Source organism: Oncorhynchus kisutch, linkage group LG1 (genome assembly GCF_002021735.2).
Source record: "Oncorhynchus kisutch isolate 150728-3 linkage group LG1, Okis_V2, whole genome shotgun sequence".
In the NCBI taxonomy this organism is placed as follows: Eukaryota; Metazoa; Chordata; class Actinopteri; order Salmoniformes; family Salmonidae; genus Oncorhynchus; species Oncorhynchus kisutch.
Window position 1 is genome coordinate 32,409,531 of NC_034174.2, and position 12,515 is coordinate 32,422,045.

The 12,515-nt window shown below is 44.3% G+C and overlaps 1 protein-coding gene across 1 annotated transcript; it reads right to left on the bottom strand.

Moving 5' to 3' along the window:
* Positions 1-475: 475 nt before the first annotated feature.
* On the bottom strand, positions 476-7,653 carry LOC109896096 (succinate dehydrogenase [ubiquinone] iron-sulfur subunit, mitochondrial). The gene is made up of 8 exons (XM_020490335.2): positions 7,532-7,653; positions 4,768-4,901; positions 2,586-2,671; positions 1,814-1,950; positions 1,574-1,690; positions 1,341-1,442; positions 1,091-1,213; positions 476-966 (listed from the first exon to the last, which is right to left on the bottom strand). Exons 1-8 carry the CDS (start codon positions 7,634-7,636, stop codon positions 886-888), a joined length of 885 nt encoding a protein of 294 aa, XP_020345924.1. The 5' UTR covers positions 7,637-7,653; the 3' UTR covers positions 476-885.
* Positions 7,654-12,515: the final 4,862 nt, after the last annotated feature.

A 12,515-nucleotide genomic window follows, 5' to 3' on the forward strand; every position in this document is an offset into this window, starting at 1 on the left:
GTTCATGATAGGGGACAGTCAATTAGCAGGGCAGTACCGTGTGACAGAACTTGAACCATTTAAAAATGGTAGATACATTCATGGTTCTATTTTATTGTTTAATTTTCCATGGTGCATTAATGACATGCCCTCAATAGGCTTCGGGAGACTCCCCAAATTGCGTACACTGAAGGTGCTTTTTTTGGACAGGGTCCTTATTTGTTCTCCCTTTTCACTCAACTCCAGTTAAGTATGTGAGACTGACACCTAGAGGATATAGATTGAAATTACGGCACTACCCACTGTAGCACACATAGTCATTTGTATTTTTTGTATTTAGCTGATCCTAAAAACCCATCACCATTCAAATGCTGTACAAAGAATCACGCCACTCAATGAAGGTGCTGATAAAGCCAAGGGGTGATAACTATTACTAAAGGAATAAAGTGAGAGACATCTGGTCTGAAGCAAGTGTAATAACAAGGGAAACAACAGCAGGCATTAAAGCATTGGATTTATTACAAGCAGACTCCTGATAGATATAGGTATGACAGAAGAGCTGCAGATCATATACATATTTAATATCTGTGAATACATCACACTCTGAACTCAAACCCACCCACACACACCTACGAGACCAAACAATGGGTATATGAACTAAGGAATGCACCATTTAAGTCAGTGGGTCAAGTCTCACATACAGTATGCACCCATGCATTCTCTTACACACAAACACACGCTCTCGCGCTACAGTACACACCAATCCGGCGTGGACCATGCACCCATTGCCCTTGGAGTCCAGTGTCAGTAGTGCTAGAGTGTGGAGGTGTTGAACAGGTGTGTAGGCCCATCAGAACCCACTGGTAGGGAATCTTAATTATAGTATAATTTATGGGGGGGGGGGGTTCAAGCAGAAGCTGATTTCTTCTCCTTGTAAGTGGCCATCATCTTCTTAATCTCTGCAATCGCCTTCCCTGGGTTAAGGCCCTGTAAGAGTAGGAGAGAGGTGATGCATTTGAGTACAATGAGGAAGAAGAAGTGTGCTAGTAAGCAGTGAGGTTTACTGTTAGCCCTTGGAAGGGAGTAGTGCTGGTTACTAGACTGAGGTTACCTTGGGGCAGGTCTTAGTGCAGTTCATGATGGTGTGACAGCGGTAGAGAGAGAAAGGATCCTGCAGTTTGGAAAGACGCTCCTCTGTGAACTCGTCTCGTGAGTCGATCATCCAACGATAGGCCTGGAGGGAGGACGGACAAACAGTCCAAGGTGCATACACACATTCACCCATCAGTGTCCCGTTGATCAAAATACAACAACTCTAAACAAAAAAGTTCTCAGACTAGTCTAAACTCAAATACACAGACCTGCATGAGGACAGCAGGTCCCAAGTACTTGTCTCCATTCCACCAGTAGCTGGGACAGCTGGTGCTGCAGCACGCACACAGGATACATTCATACAGCCCATCCTGGGAGGGAGAGAATTATCAAGTCATGAGGAGGAAAGGGAGAAGAGTGCAGAAGGGACACAATAGCAGCCATAAGTTCATACGTCGAAATTATGCTCATTGCAAATTGAACAAAGGTAATTTGGGTGTACCAGTTTTTGTCTGTCCTCCACAGTCTGATGGTATTGTTCCTTTCCCTCATTTGTCTCATCTTTCTTCTTCAGGTAGGGCTCGATCGACTTGTACTGAGCATAGAAATTACTCATATCCTGCAACCAAAACAGAACCCAATCACAAAACTCATTCCAATTTCTAACATTGAAAGCCATAATGGTGGATAAAGGAATCCAGCCAGTTTGTGAAGAGCTTGTATGGAATGTCATGACACTCACAGGCACCAGGTCCTTGACCACGTACATGTGTGGCAGAGGGTAGATCTTGGTAGCCTTGCTGGTGTTGGTGTCAATCTTGTTGAGGCAGGCCAGTGTGTTGCCTCCATTGATGTTCATTGCACAGGATCCACAGATACCTGATCCATAGCAAACCCACATACACTGTATTAGACACCTTGGACATTATATGAAATTGCAGAAGGAACTGACACGTGTTAGGTTTCCTTGGCTAGAGCATATCCATCTGAGGATAGTCAGTCACTAGAACTAAGCTGCCCTGGTATCATCCCTGGACATCCTGTTCTTAGATAATTCCATCCTGGACACACTTTCCAACCTTAGTAGCCTTGGCGTGTGTGAGCCGTAACGGCTCATAGGAGCAGGAGCCCATCTCCTGTTTCTGTAGCATGAGGCAACTTGATGTACAAGTTACACCCTCTGGACAGGACGCTAGTCTACCGCAGGGCCTTACCCCCAATCTATCTCCTTAATGCCGAGTGCCAAGCAGAGACGCAACGGGTCCCATTTTTAGTCTTTGATCACTGGGCGAGTCATACCAAACTCCCAACCTCTTCTCCAATCTTTTTCCAACCTTGATGCTACCTAAATCCCCTCACGTAACAAAAATACGGTCAGTCAACCTTTAAGAACACTAATCCCAGCTCTTCTCACTCCCCACAGAACATTTAGTGATTCATTACAAGAATCATTCCAAAAATGTTATCTATTCATCAGTGTCCCAAACTAACCCCACTTCCCTTCCCACACTGACCCTCTCTGCAGGAGCGACGGAAAGTCAGAGTGCCGTCCATCTCGTTCTTGATCTTGATGAGGGCGTCTAATACCATGGGGCCACAGCTGTGGAAAGGAGGGAAGCACAGTCAACTTATTGTTTCCTAAGACACACAGGATCTATCATGGTCCACACACACACAGGATCTATCATGGTCCACACACACACAGGATCTATCATGATCCACACACACCAGTCGTGAAGATGGCACGACAACGCGTCTTCCAGTCAGGAGGCTGAAAGAATCCTCAGAAAGTTGTACAGCTGAGCCATTGAGAGCATCTTGACTGGCTGCACCACCGCTTGGTATGGACACTGCTTGGCATCTGACCACAAGGCGCTACAGAGAGCAGTGTGGATCGCCCAGTAAATCACTGGGTCTGAGCTCCCTGCTATCCAGGACCTCAATACCAGGCAGTTTCAGAGGAAGGCCCCCCAAAAATAGTCAAACAATCCAGCCACCCAAGTCATAGACTGTTCTCTCTGCTACCGCACAGCAAGCAGTACCGATGCAAGTCTGGAACCAACAGGACCCTGAACAGCTTCTACCCCCAAGCCATAAGACTGCTAAATAGTCAGTCTGGGTAACTATTGGTTATCTGCATTGACCCTTTTTTACTCATCCCATACACTGCGGCTACGGCGTTTTCTATCCTGTTGCCTAGTGATAGGACACACACCGTACATCGACTCAGTACCCCATGTATATAGCCAAGTTATCGTTACTCATTGTATATTATTACTTTTCCATTTTCTTTCTCTCTGCATGTTGGCATGGGTCTGTAAGTAAGCATTTCACTGTTAGTCTACATCAGTTTACAAAGCATGTGACAAATGAAATTAGATTTGACAGCTGTACACTGAAGAAATATGACAACAGGATTGACACATACTATACATATCCATGCTGTGAACTTGTGATAAAAATACTGTGGTGTACTGTCACGATGCCTCATTGCCAGAGGTGAGCCAATAGGGCTGAACAGAAAGAGAAAGAACATAAGTAGGACTGGGAACCTGTCCAGAGTATCAGGGTTATCCTCCTTAATTCCATATGAAGGGTGCTCATGATTGGCTCTCAAACAGTGTCATCATTTGAGCTAATACTTAATGCCCTGAACACCACTGCAACATGATCTTCTGTTTCTGAGAACTGTATCGAGAGATATAGTTGGCCACCTTGAGACATGTGAAGTCATTCTGTAACTCCCAAGTCGCAAACTCCTAAATGAAAGAAGATGAACATCAACAGAACATGCCAATGCCCAGGACCAGTCAAGAACAGCCAGTCTGATCTAGAGGGGTAGTTTTCCATCACCACCATATACAAGGGGAGCTCGGTACTAAAAAGATATAGCACAGTAGCTAGGTTTCCATTAAATTTGCGACAGATTCTCATGCAAAAAAAATTACTGCATACTTTATCATACTTGCAATTCCACACCAGAGGTGTGTCAGACTGACTTTGTTAGGGATAAAAGGCTGTGATTAAGTCATGCACATAAAATACAAAACAAAAAAACACTTTTGCACTTAAGTTGTCATGTACCGAATAAATAAAATAGGAATTAAATGAGTTTCCATTGTATTTTTTGCTATACCGATAGAGTTGCCAGACAAACTGTTGCGACAAACTTAACCAATCTGGTTTTCGTGCATACTCTCGAGATAACAGTTTACTGATAAAGTGGGCACTGGACTGGTTAGGTTAAATGATGACATGGATAAGAGCAAGATCATTTTTGTTTGTTAATTGGCAGCTTAAGCACCAATCATCATGTCACTAGCATACAAATTAAGACCCACAATTTTATTGGAAAGGAGCATCGAGTTCATAACCGTGCACTTTCACCACCCAGTAGCCTAAACTGTGCAATTTCTTGGAAAAGTATGCACAAGAAATCATTTCCACCTCAATTCGTTGCATAATTCATTTTACCAACAGAAATATCCCACCATGTCGAATTAACAAATTGTCTGTCGACATTTATAAAAAGTCTACCAACACTTCCTGTTTCCATCATACATTTATACGGCTTGACTTTACTCACATAAAAACTGTAGATGGAAACGTGGTTTGTGATAACGTTCAATAAATGACAAAGTCCTTGGTCCAACAACCTAATGGAAGTGTGCAGCTGATAAGGTGGGCTGTACTTACGTGTTGAGGTCAATGTCAAAGGTCTGCATGCGGGGCTTGTCACCAACTGTGTCTGGGTCCCAGCGGTACACCTGGAACTTCTTGATTCTAGGCTGTGGGGCTGTGGCCGCTGCTGTCTGGGCATACCGAACCGCCTAACAGGAAGAGAGGCGAGTGAGGACGACTGCTTCTTCCATGCGTGTCATAACAAAACACATGAATGACGACAATGTTCCTGGCATGAGGATTGTATAAACAGTGTTGAGTGAATTGTTTAACATTAGTCCATCACATAGAGTAGGTTTATAGAAGGGATTTGAGGGAATTGGGTGAAGTTGCCCCACCTAGACAATGATCTAAGGTCAGGATATGGGGAAGGGTAAGCTGATGCTACATCAGAGGAAACGTAATACCCGGTGGAGCAAGGTCAGACATATTTTGTGCCATTCCCATACCGTCCCCCTACAGATCACATAACTACATTACATCAAGTGTTACAGGATCATCTAACCTTACACCACTAACCCAACTCATTCCGCACATAATGCATTTACTTAATTTTAAACATGTGAACAATAGCACTATCTCCAATGGACACAATATGAAGTATTGACAAGAAACAGATGAAGCAAGATCAAACAATAGAGCAAAAGTGCCTTTAAAAAGGACTAAGCAAAGTCGGGCCATCCTCAAATCAAATCTATTTGTCACATACACATGGTTAGCAGATGTTAATGCGAGTGTAGCGAAATGCTTGTGCTTCTAGTTCCTGTTAACATTACCGTGCTATTTTGGCAGCCGTTGCTAAAACATCCACAAGTCTTTGCCTACTGTCAGCTCTGACTCTAGTTGATTAAACTCAACGATTTATGATGGAGTTGACCGGTGTGTACCGGTGACTGGTGTGGGAGGACGTTTTTTGCATCTAAAGAATCGCCAGCAATTACACAGCTTTGCACACTTGGCATTCTCTCAACTAACTTCACCTGGAATGCTTTCCAACAGTCTTGAAGTAGTTCCCACATATGCAGAGCACTTGTTGGCTGCTTTTCCTTCACTCTGCGGTCCAACTCATCCCAAACCATCTCAATTGGGTTGAGGTCAGTGGACTGTGGAGGCCATTGTCCTGTTGAAAAACAAATGATAGTGGGACTAAACGCAAACCAGATGGGATGGTGTGTCGCTGCTTCCTGGTTAAGGGTGCCACGAATTCAAAATAAATCACTGAGTGTCACCAGCAAAGCACCCCCACACCACCTCCTCCACGCTTCACATTGGGAACCACACGTGGACATCATCCGTTCACCTTGGAATTAAACATTTGGAATCAGACCAAAGGACAGATTTCCATTGGTCTAATGTCCATTGCTCATGTTTACTTACTGTTGTCCTTTATTAATGGTTTGTTTGCAGCAATTTGACCATGAAGGCCTGATTCATGTAGTCTCCTCTGAACAGTTGATGTTGAGATGTGTCTATTACTTGAACTCTGTGAAGCATTTATTTGGGATGCAATTTCTGAGGCTGGTAATGCGAATGAACTTATCCTCTGCAGCATAGGTAACTCTGGGTCTTCCTTTCCTGTGGCGGTCCTCATGAAAACCAGTTTAATCATAGCGCTTGATGTTTTTGCGACTGTACTTGAAGAAACTTAAAAAGTTCTTGAAATGTTCCATATTGACTGACCTTCATGTCTTAAAGTAATGATGGAATGTTGTTTCTCTTTGCTTATTTGAGCTGTTCTTGCCATAATATGGACTTGGCCCTATTTGGTAATAGACCATTTTCTGTATACCACCCCTACCTTGTCACAACTGATTGGCTCAAACGCATTAAGGAAAGAAATTCCACAAATTTACTTTGAAGAAGGCACACCTGTTAATTGAAATGCATTCCAGGTGACTACCTCATGAAACTGGTTGAGAGAATGCCAAGAGTGTGCAAAGCTGTCATTACAGCAAAGGGTGGTTACTTTGAATAATCTCAAATATAGAATACATTTAGATCTGTTTAACACTTTTTTGGTTACTACATGATTCCATGTGAGTTATTTCAGAGTTGACCGTCTTCACTATTATTCTACAATGTAGAAAATAGTAAAATAATAAAGAAAAACCCTGGAATGAGTAGGTGTGTCAACGTTTGACTGGTACCGTATCTATGCTGCATACCATTTTGTGCTATGATGCTGTAGGTGTGAGCAATCCTTGATTAACTAAATCTAAACTATTCGGTTTCACTAAAATATAGTTTCCAGTCAGAGGCATACTCAGCAGGAACAACACTTACGATTCAATGTGTCCTTCGCTATCAAATAACCGTTTAAAAACACGTTATCGCGGGTCTCCCATTTTCCGGCTGTTGGAGTGGAAGATGTTGTAGTTTACTCTCGCGTGACTACGTGGTCTAAAATGGACTACAATGACAGCCCACCCACCACGGGCGTCAAATGGGAGACCGGATAAAAGCGTGTTTAAAAAGCTGATTTGATAGCGAAGGCCACATTCCACACAATCTTAAGTTTTGTTCCTGGAGATACGGAATATGCCTCTGTTGACTGGAAACGTTATTCTGGTGAAACCGAATAGTTTAGATTTGGTTGATCAAGTATGTCAGGCTACGGAAACTTCCGCAACGAGCGGTCTGTAAACAATAGTTCTTTGAGGGACGAAGCAAGCAGCTAGATAACTAGCCGACAAACGCATATCGTTTGAAACGGTCAACAAAGCACATTCCGTTTAGGTAATCGTTAAAATGGACACAGACGTATTTAACACAGCCTTACCACCATTCCGGCGGAAGATCGGAATGCCACGGCGCTACAGCGACCCAAGGACGAGAGACAAACGACCGACATCTTGAGCAACGTTACTCTGACCTCTCGCTGCATATGCTATACCAGAATGCACTGCGGTATTTCCTTTACGCCTAGATCACACTGGCAGTGTAATTGCATTTTGGTTCCACAGAAGGCCAAATGGCGCTATTAGTGGGGAATTAGGTTGGTAAATTGACACCGAGGTAAAGACAGTTTCAGGTTGGACTTTCGAAGGATATTCGTTCATTCAAACCACTTGAACTACAGACTCCAAATAAGTGCCACGATGTTGGAAAAATTAAGCACAACATTACACAGTTCTTATTTTCACGATTTGGACAATAATTCGCTTTGCAAAGCTAATAAACGTGGAAATGTATGGCTGACGTTTTACATTCTCCCAACCAATTGTGCTATTTAGTTAGTTTTTTTGCTTTTTGTGTAACTTGTTTTTAAACTTATTGTGTACATAATGTTGCTGCTACTGTCTCTTATGACCGAAAATAACTTCTGGACATCAGAGCTGCGATTACTCACCAATGGACTGGAAGAAACCTTTTCCTTTAACGAGTCCGACGAGAAGGACATCCTGCTTTCACTGGAACAGGCCCATATCCACGTATTTTGCAGATCGGGCAGCTTTATGAGAATCTTGGATAATCTAGGATTAAGATTATCCTACCAACAGGAAATCAAAAACTGTAACATCTTATGTTTCATCGAGACGTGGCTGAATGACGATACGGACCATATATAGTGAGGGAAAAAAGTATTTGATCCCCTGCTGATTTTGTACTTTTGCCCACTGACAAAGAAATTATCAGTCTATAATTTTAATGGTAGGTTTATTTGAACAGCGAGAGACAGAATAACAACAAAAGAATCCAGAAAAACGCATGTCAAAAATATTATAAATTGATTTGCATTTTAAGGAGGGAAATAAGTATTTAACCCCCTCTCAATCAGAAAAAATTCTGGCTCCCAGGTGTCGTTTATACAGGTAACGAGCTGAGATTAGGAGCACACTCTTAAAGGGAGTGCTCCTAATCTCAGTTTGTTACCTGTATAAAACAAACCTGTCCACAGAAGCAATCAATCAACCAGATTCCAAACTCTCCACCATGGCCAAGGCCAAAGAGCTCTCCAAGGATGTCAGGGACAAGATTGTAGACCTACACAAGGCTGGAATGGGCTACAAGACCATCGCCAAGCAGCTTGGTGAGAAGGTGACAACAGTTGGTGTGATTATTCACAAATGGAAGAAACACAAAATAACTGTCAGTCTCCCTCGGCCTGGGGCTCCATGCAAGAACTCACCTCGTGGAGTTGCAATGATCATGAGGAGGATCTTGTCAATGATCTCAAGGCAGCTAGGACCATAGTTACCAAGAAAACAATTGGTAACACACTACGCCATGAAGGACTGAAATCCTGCAGCACCCGCAAGGTCCCCCTGATCAAGAAAGCACATATACATGCCCGTCTGAAGTTTGCCAATGAACATCTGAATGATTCAGAGGACAACTGGGTAAAAGTGTTGTGGTCAGATGAGACCGAAATGGAGCTCTTTGGCATCAACTCAACTCGCTGTGTTTGGAGGAGGAATGCTGCCTATGACCCCAAGAACACCATCCCCACTGTCAAACATGGAGGTGGAAACATTGTGCTTTGGGGGTGTTTTTCTGCTAAGGGGACAGGACAACTTCACCGCATCAAAGGGACGATGGATGGGGCCATGTACCGTCAATTCTTGGGTGACAATCTCCTTCCCTCAGCCAGGGCATTGAAAATGGGTCGTGGATGGTTATTCCAGCATGACAATTACCCAAGACAACAAAGGAGTGGCTCAAGAAGAAGCACATTAAGGTCCTGGAGTGGCCTAGCCAGTCTCCAGACCTTAATCCCATAGAAAATATGTGGATGGAGCTGAAGGTTCGAGTTGCCAAACGTCAGCCTCGAAACCTTAATGACTTGGAGAAGATCTGCAAAGAGGAGTGGGACAAAATCCCTCCTGAGATGTGTGCAAACCTGGTGGCCAACTACAAGAAATGTCTGACCTATGTGATTGCCAACAAGGGTTTTGCCACCAAGTAAGTACTAAGTCATGTTTTGCAGAGGGGTCAAATACTTATTTCCCTCATTAAAATGTAAATCAATTTATAACATTTTTGACATGTGTTTTTCTGGATTCTTTTGTTGTTATTCTGTCTCTCACTGTTCAAATAAACCTACCATTAAAATTATAGACTGATCATTTCTTTGTCAGTGGGCAAACGCACAAAATCAGCAGGGGATCAAATACTTTTTTCCCTCACTGCAGAACAGAGATGCTGCCTCTGGTAAAACGAGGGGTGGGTGTGTGTGTCTATTTGTCAATAACAGCTAGTGTGCGAAGTCTAAAATTAAAGATGTCTCTAGGTATTTCTCGCCTTTGGTAGAGTACCTTATGATAAGCTGTAGATCACACTATCTACCAAGATATCATCCCAACCAGAAGCTATGGATTACAGGCAACATCCACATCGAGCTAAAGGCTAAAGCTGTCGTTTTCAAGGAGCGGGAGACTTATCCGGGCTCATATAAGAAATCCTGCTATGCCCCCCAAACCATCAAACAATCAAAGCGTGAATACAGGATTAAGATTCAACCCTACTACATGGCTCTGACGCTATTCAGATGTGGCAGTGCTTGAAAACTATTACGGACTACAAAGGGAAACCCGGACGCGAGCTGCCCAGTGACGCAAGCCTACCAGATGAGCTAAATGCTTTTTACGCTCGCTTCAAGGCAAGCAACACTGAAGCATGCACGAGAGCACCAGTTGTTCTGGATGACTGTGTGATAACGCTCTCGGTAGCCGACGTGAACAAAACCTTTAAACAGGTCAACATTCACAAAGCCGCTGGGCCAGACAGATTACCAGGACGTGTACTCAAAGCATGTGCAGACCAACTGTCAAGTGTCTTCACTGACATTTTCAACCTCTCCCTGACCGAGTCTGTAATACTTACATGTTTAAAGCAGACCACCATAGTTTCTGTGCCCAAGGAAGCGAAGGTAAGCTGCCTAAATGATTACCGTCCCGTGGCACTCACGTTGGTAGCCATGAAGTGCTTTGAAAGGCTAGTCATGGCATCAACAGCATCCTCCCGGACATCCTAGACCCACTCCCATTTGCATACCGCCCCAACAGATCCACAGAGGACGCAATCTCAATCGCACTCCACACGGCCCTTTCTCACCTGGACAAAAGGAACACCTATGTGAGAATGCTGTTCATTGACTACAGCTCAGCGTTCAACACCATAGTTCCAACGAAGCTCATCACTAAGCTAAGGACTCTGGGACTAAACACCTCCCTCTGCAACTGGATCCTGGACTTCCTTACAGGCCGCCCCCACGTGGTAAGAGTAGGCAACAACACGTCTGCCACGCTGATCCTTAAAACTGTGGCCCCTCAGGGGTGTGTACTTAGTCCCCTCCTGTATTCCCTGTTCACCCACTACTGCATGGCCAAACACGACTCCAACACCATCATTAAGTTTGCAAACGACACAACAGCGGTAGGCCTGATCACCAACAACGATGAGACGGCCTATAGGGAGGAGGTCAGAGAACTGGCAGGACAACAACCTCTCCCTCAATGTGAGCAAGACAAAGGAGCTGATCGTGGACTACAGGAACAGCCCCCCATTAACATCCATGTGGCTCTGTGGAGCTGGTCGAGAGTTTCTAGTTCCTTGTGTCCACATCAACAAACTATCATGGTCCAAACATACCAAGACAGTCGTGAAGAGAGCACGACAAAACCTTTTCCCCTCAGGAGACTGAAAAGACTTGGCATGGATCCCCAGATCCTCAAAAGATTCTACAGCTGCACCATCGAGAGCATCCTGACCGGTTGCATCACCGCCTGGTGTGGCAACTGCTCGGCATCTGCCCGTAAGGCGCTACAGAGGGTAGGGCGAACGGTTGGGTCCGGTGGTTGGCGGCGGAAACTCTGGACGAGCACCGGGCCCTTCTCAGGTGGGGAGGTCTCCTCTACGCTCACTAGATTTGAGGCAGCGACTTAACCTATTGGCCCCGCAGTGATAGGGCATTGCATGGATCTGGCTCATGCCCTATGAAGTGGGGAGAGGTACCTCCAGCTTGTCTGGGGAGGGAGGCCTACATCTGATGTGGGTAGTACCATCCACGCCCATTGATTTGCTGTGGAACCACAAAACGGACGGAAGAAGACTAGGTTCCTACTGGGCACGGATCACTGAATGTCAACTTGATGAAATTCAAAGGAGCGTACCCACTTGTCGCCATCGCACTCAAATCACCCGTGGGGTGACTGTGACCCCCTCATTTCAAAGTGAGGAATATCAATGAAGCACTGGTAAAAGTGGTTCCTATGGCTCTGTCCCAGAGGGCTGTCTGGGCAAGCAAATGATTGAAAGAAAATGATTATTTTCTGTTGCTGTTGCTTCTTCCAACACCCGGTTGAAGGTGCCGCTAGATACTGGGAATGGGTATTTGGTTCTCAAGCCTATAAGTACTGCGCTGGCACTTGATGTCGATTGGGTGTAAAAACCCAGTTAAAGTCCGCTGAAGGTTAGTCGCGGCACCTGATGTTCAGTTTGTAAGACAGAAAAGCCTCTGACAATGCTGTTACGGATACAGGTATCCTGTGTGTGTGTATTTCTTTTCTCTTCTTCTCCCCTCCTCACAGGTGGCAATCATCATTCCCCAATCAGTCACCATGCAGTCATCAATCAGAAGGCACACCTCCTGTTTCCATTACCTAATCACATCCCCTTTCCCTTGGTTTAAAAACACATTCAGTTGTTTCAATCTCTCTATATCTCTCTTTGGATTGAGCTGTCTTTTGTTTTTTTGCAACTACATGTCACTTTGTCCCCACCTGTGAGTATTGTTTTGGTTATGGTGTTTGACTATTTGTTTG

Bases quoted from the DNA above. Each gene is read 5' to 3' on its own strand.
- LOC109896096 (XM_020490335.2), bottom strand. From the start codon at position 7,636: ATGCAGCGAGAGGTCAGAGTAACGTTGCTCAAGATGTCGGTCGTTTGT. The intron at 1,691-1,813 runs GTGAGTGTCATG...TTTTGGTTGCAG, and splicing joins TGGTCAAGGACCTGGTGCCT to GATATGAGTAATTTCTATGC. The intron at 1,443-1,573 runs GTACACCCAAAT...TCTCCCTCCCAG, and splicing joins TGGAGGACAGACAAAAACTG to GATGGGCTGTATGAATGTAT.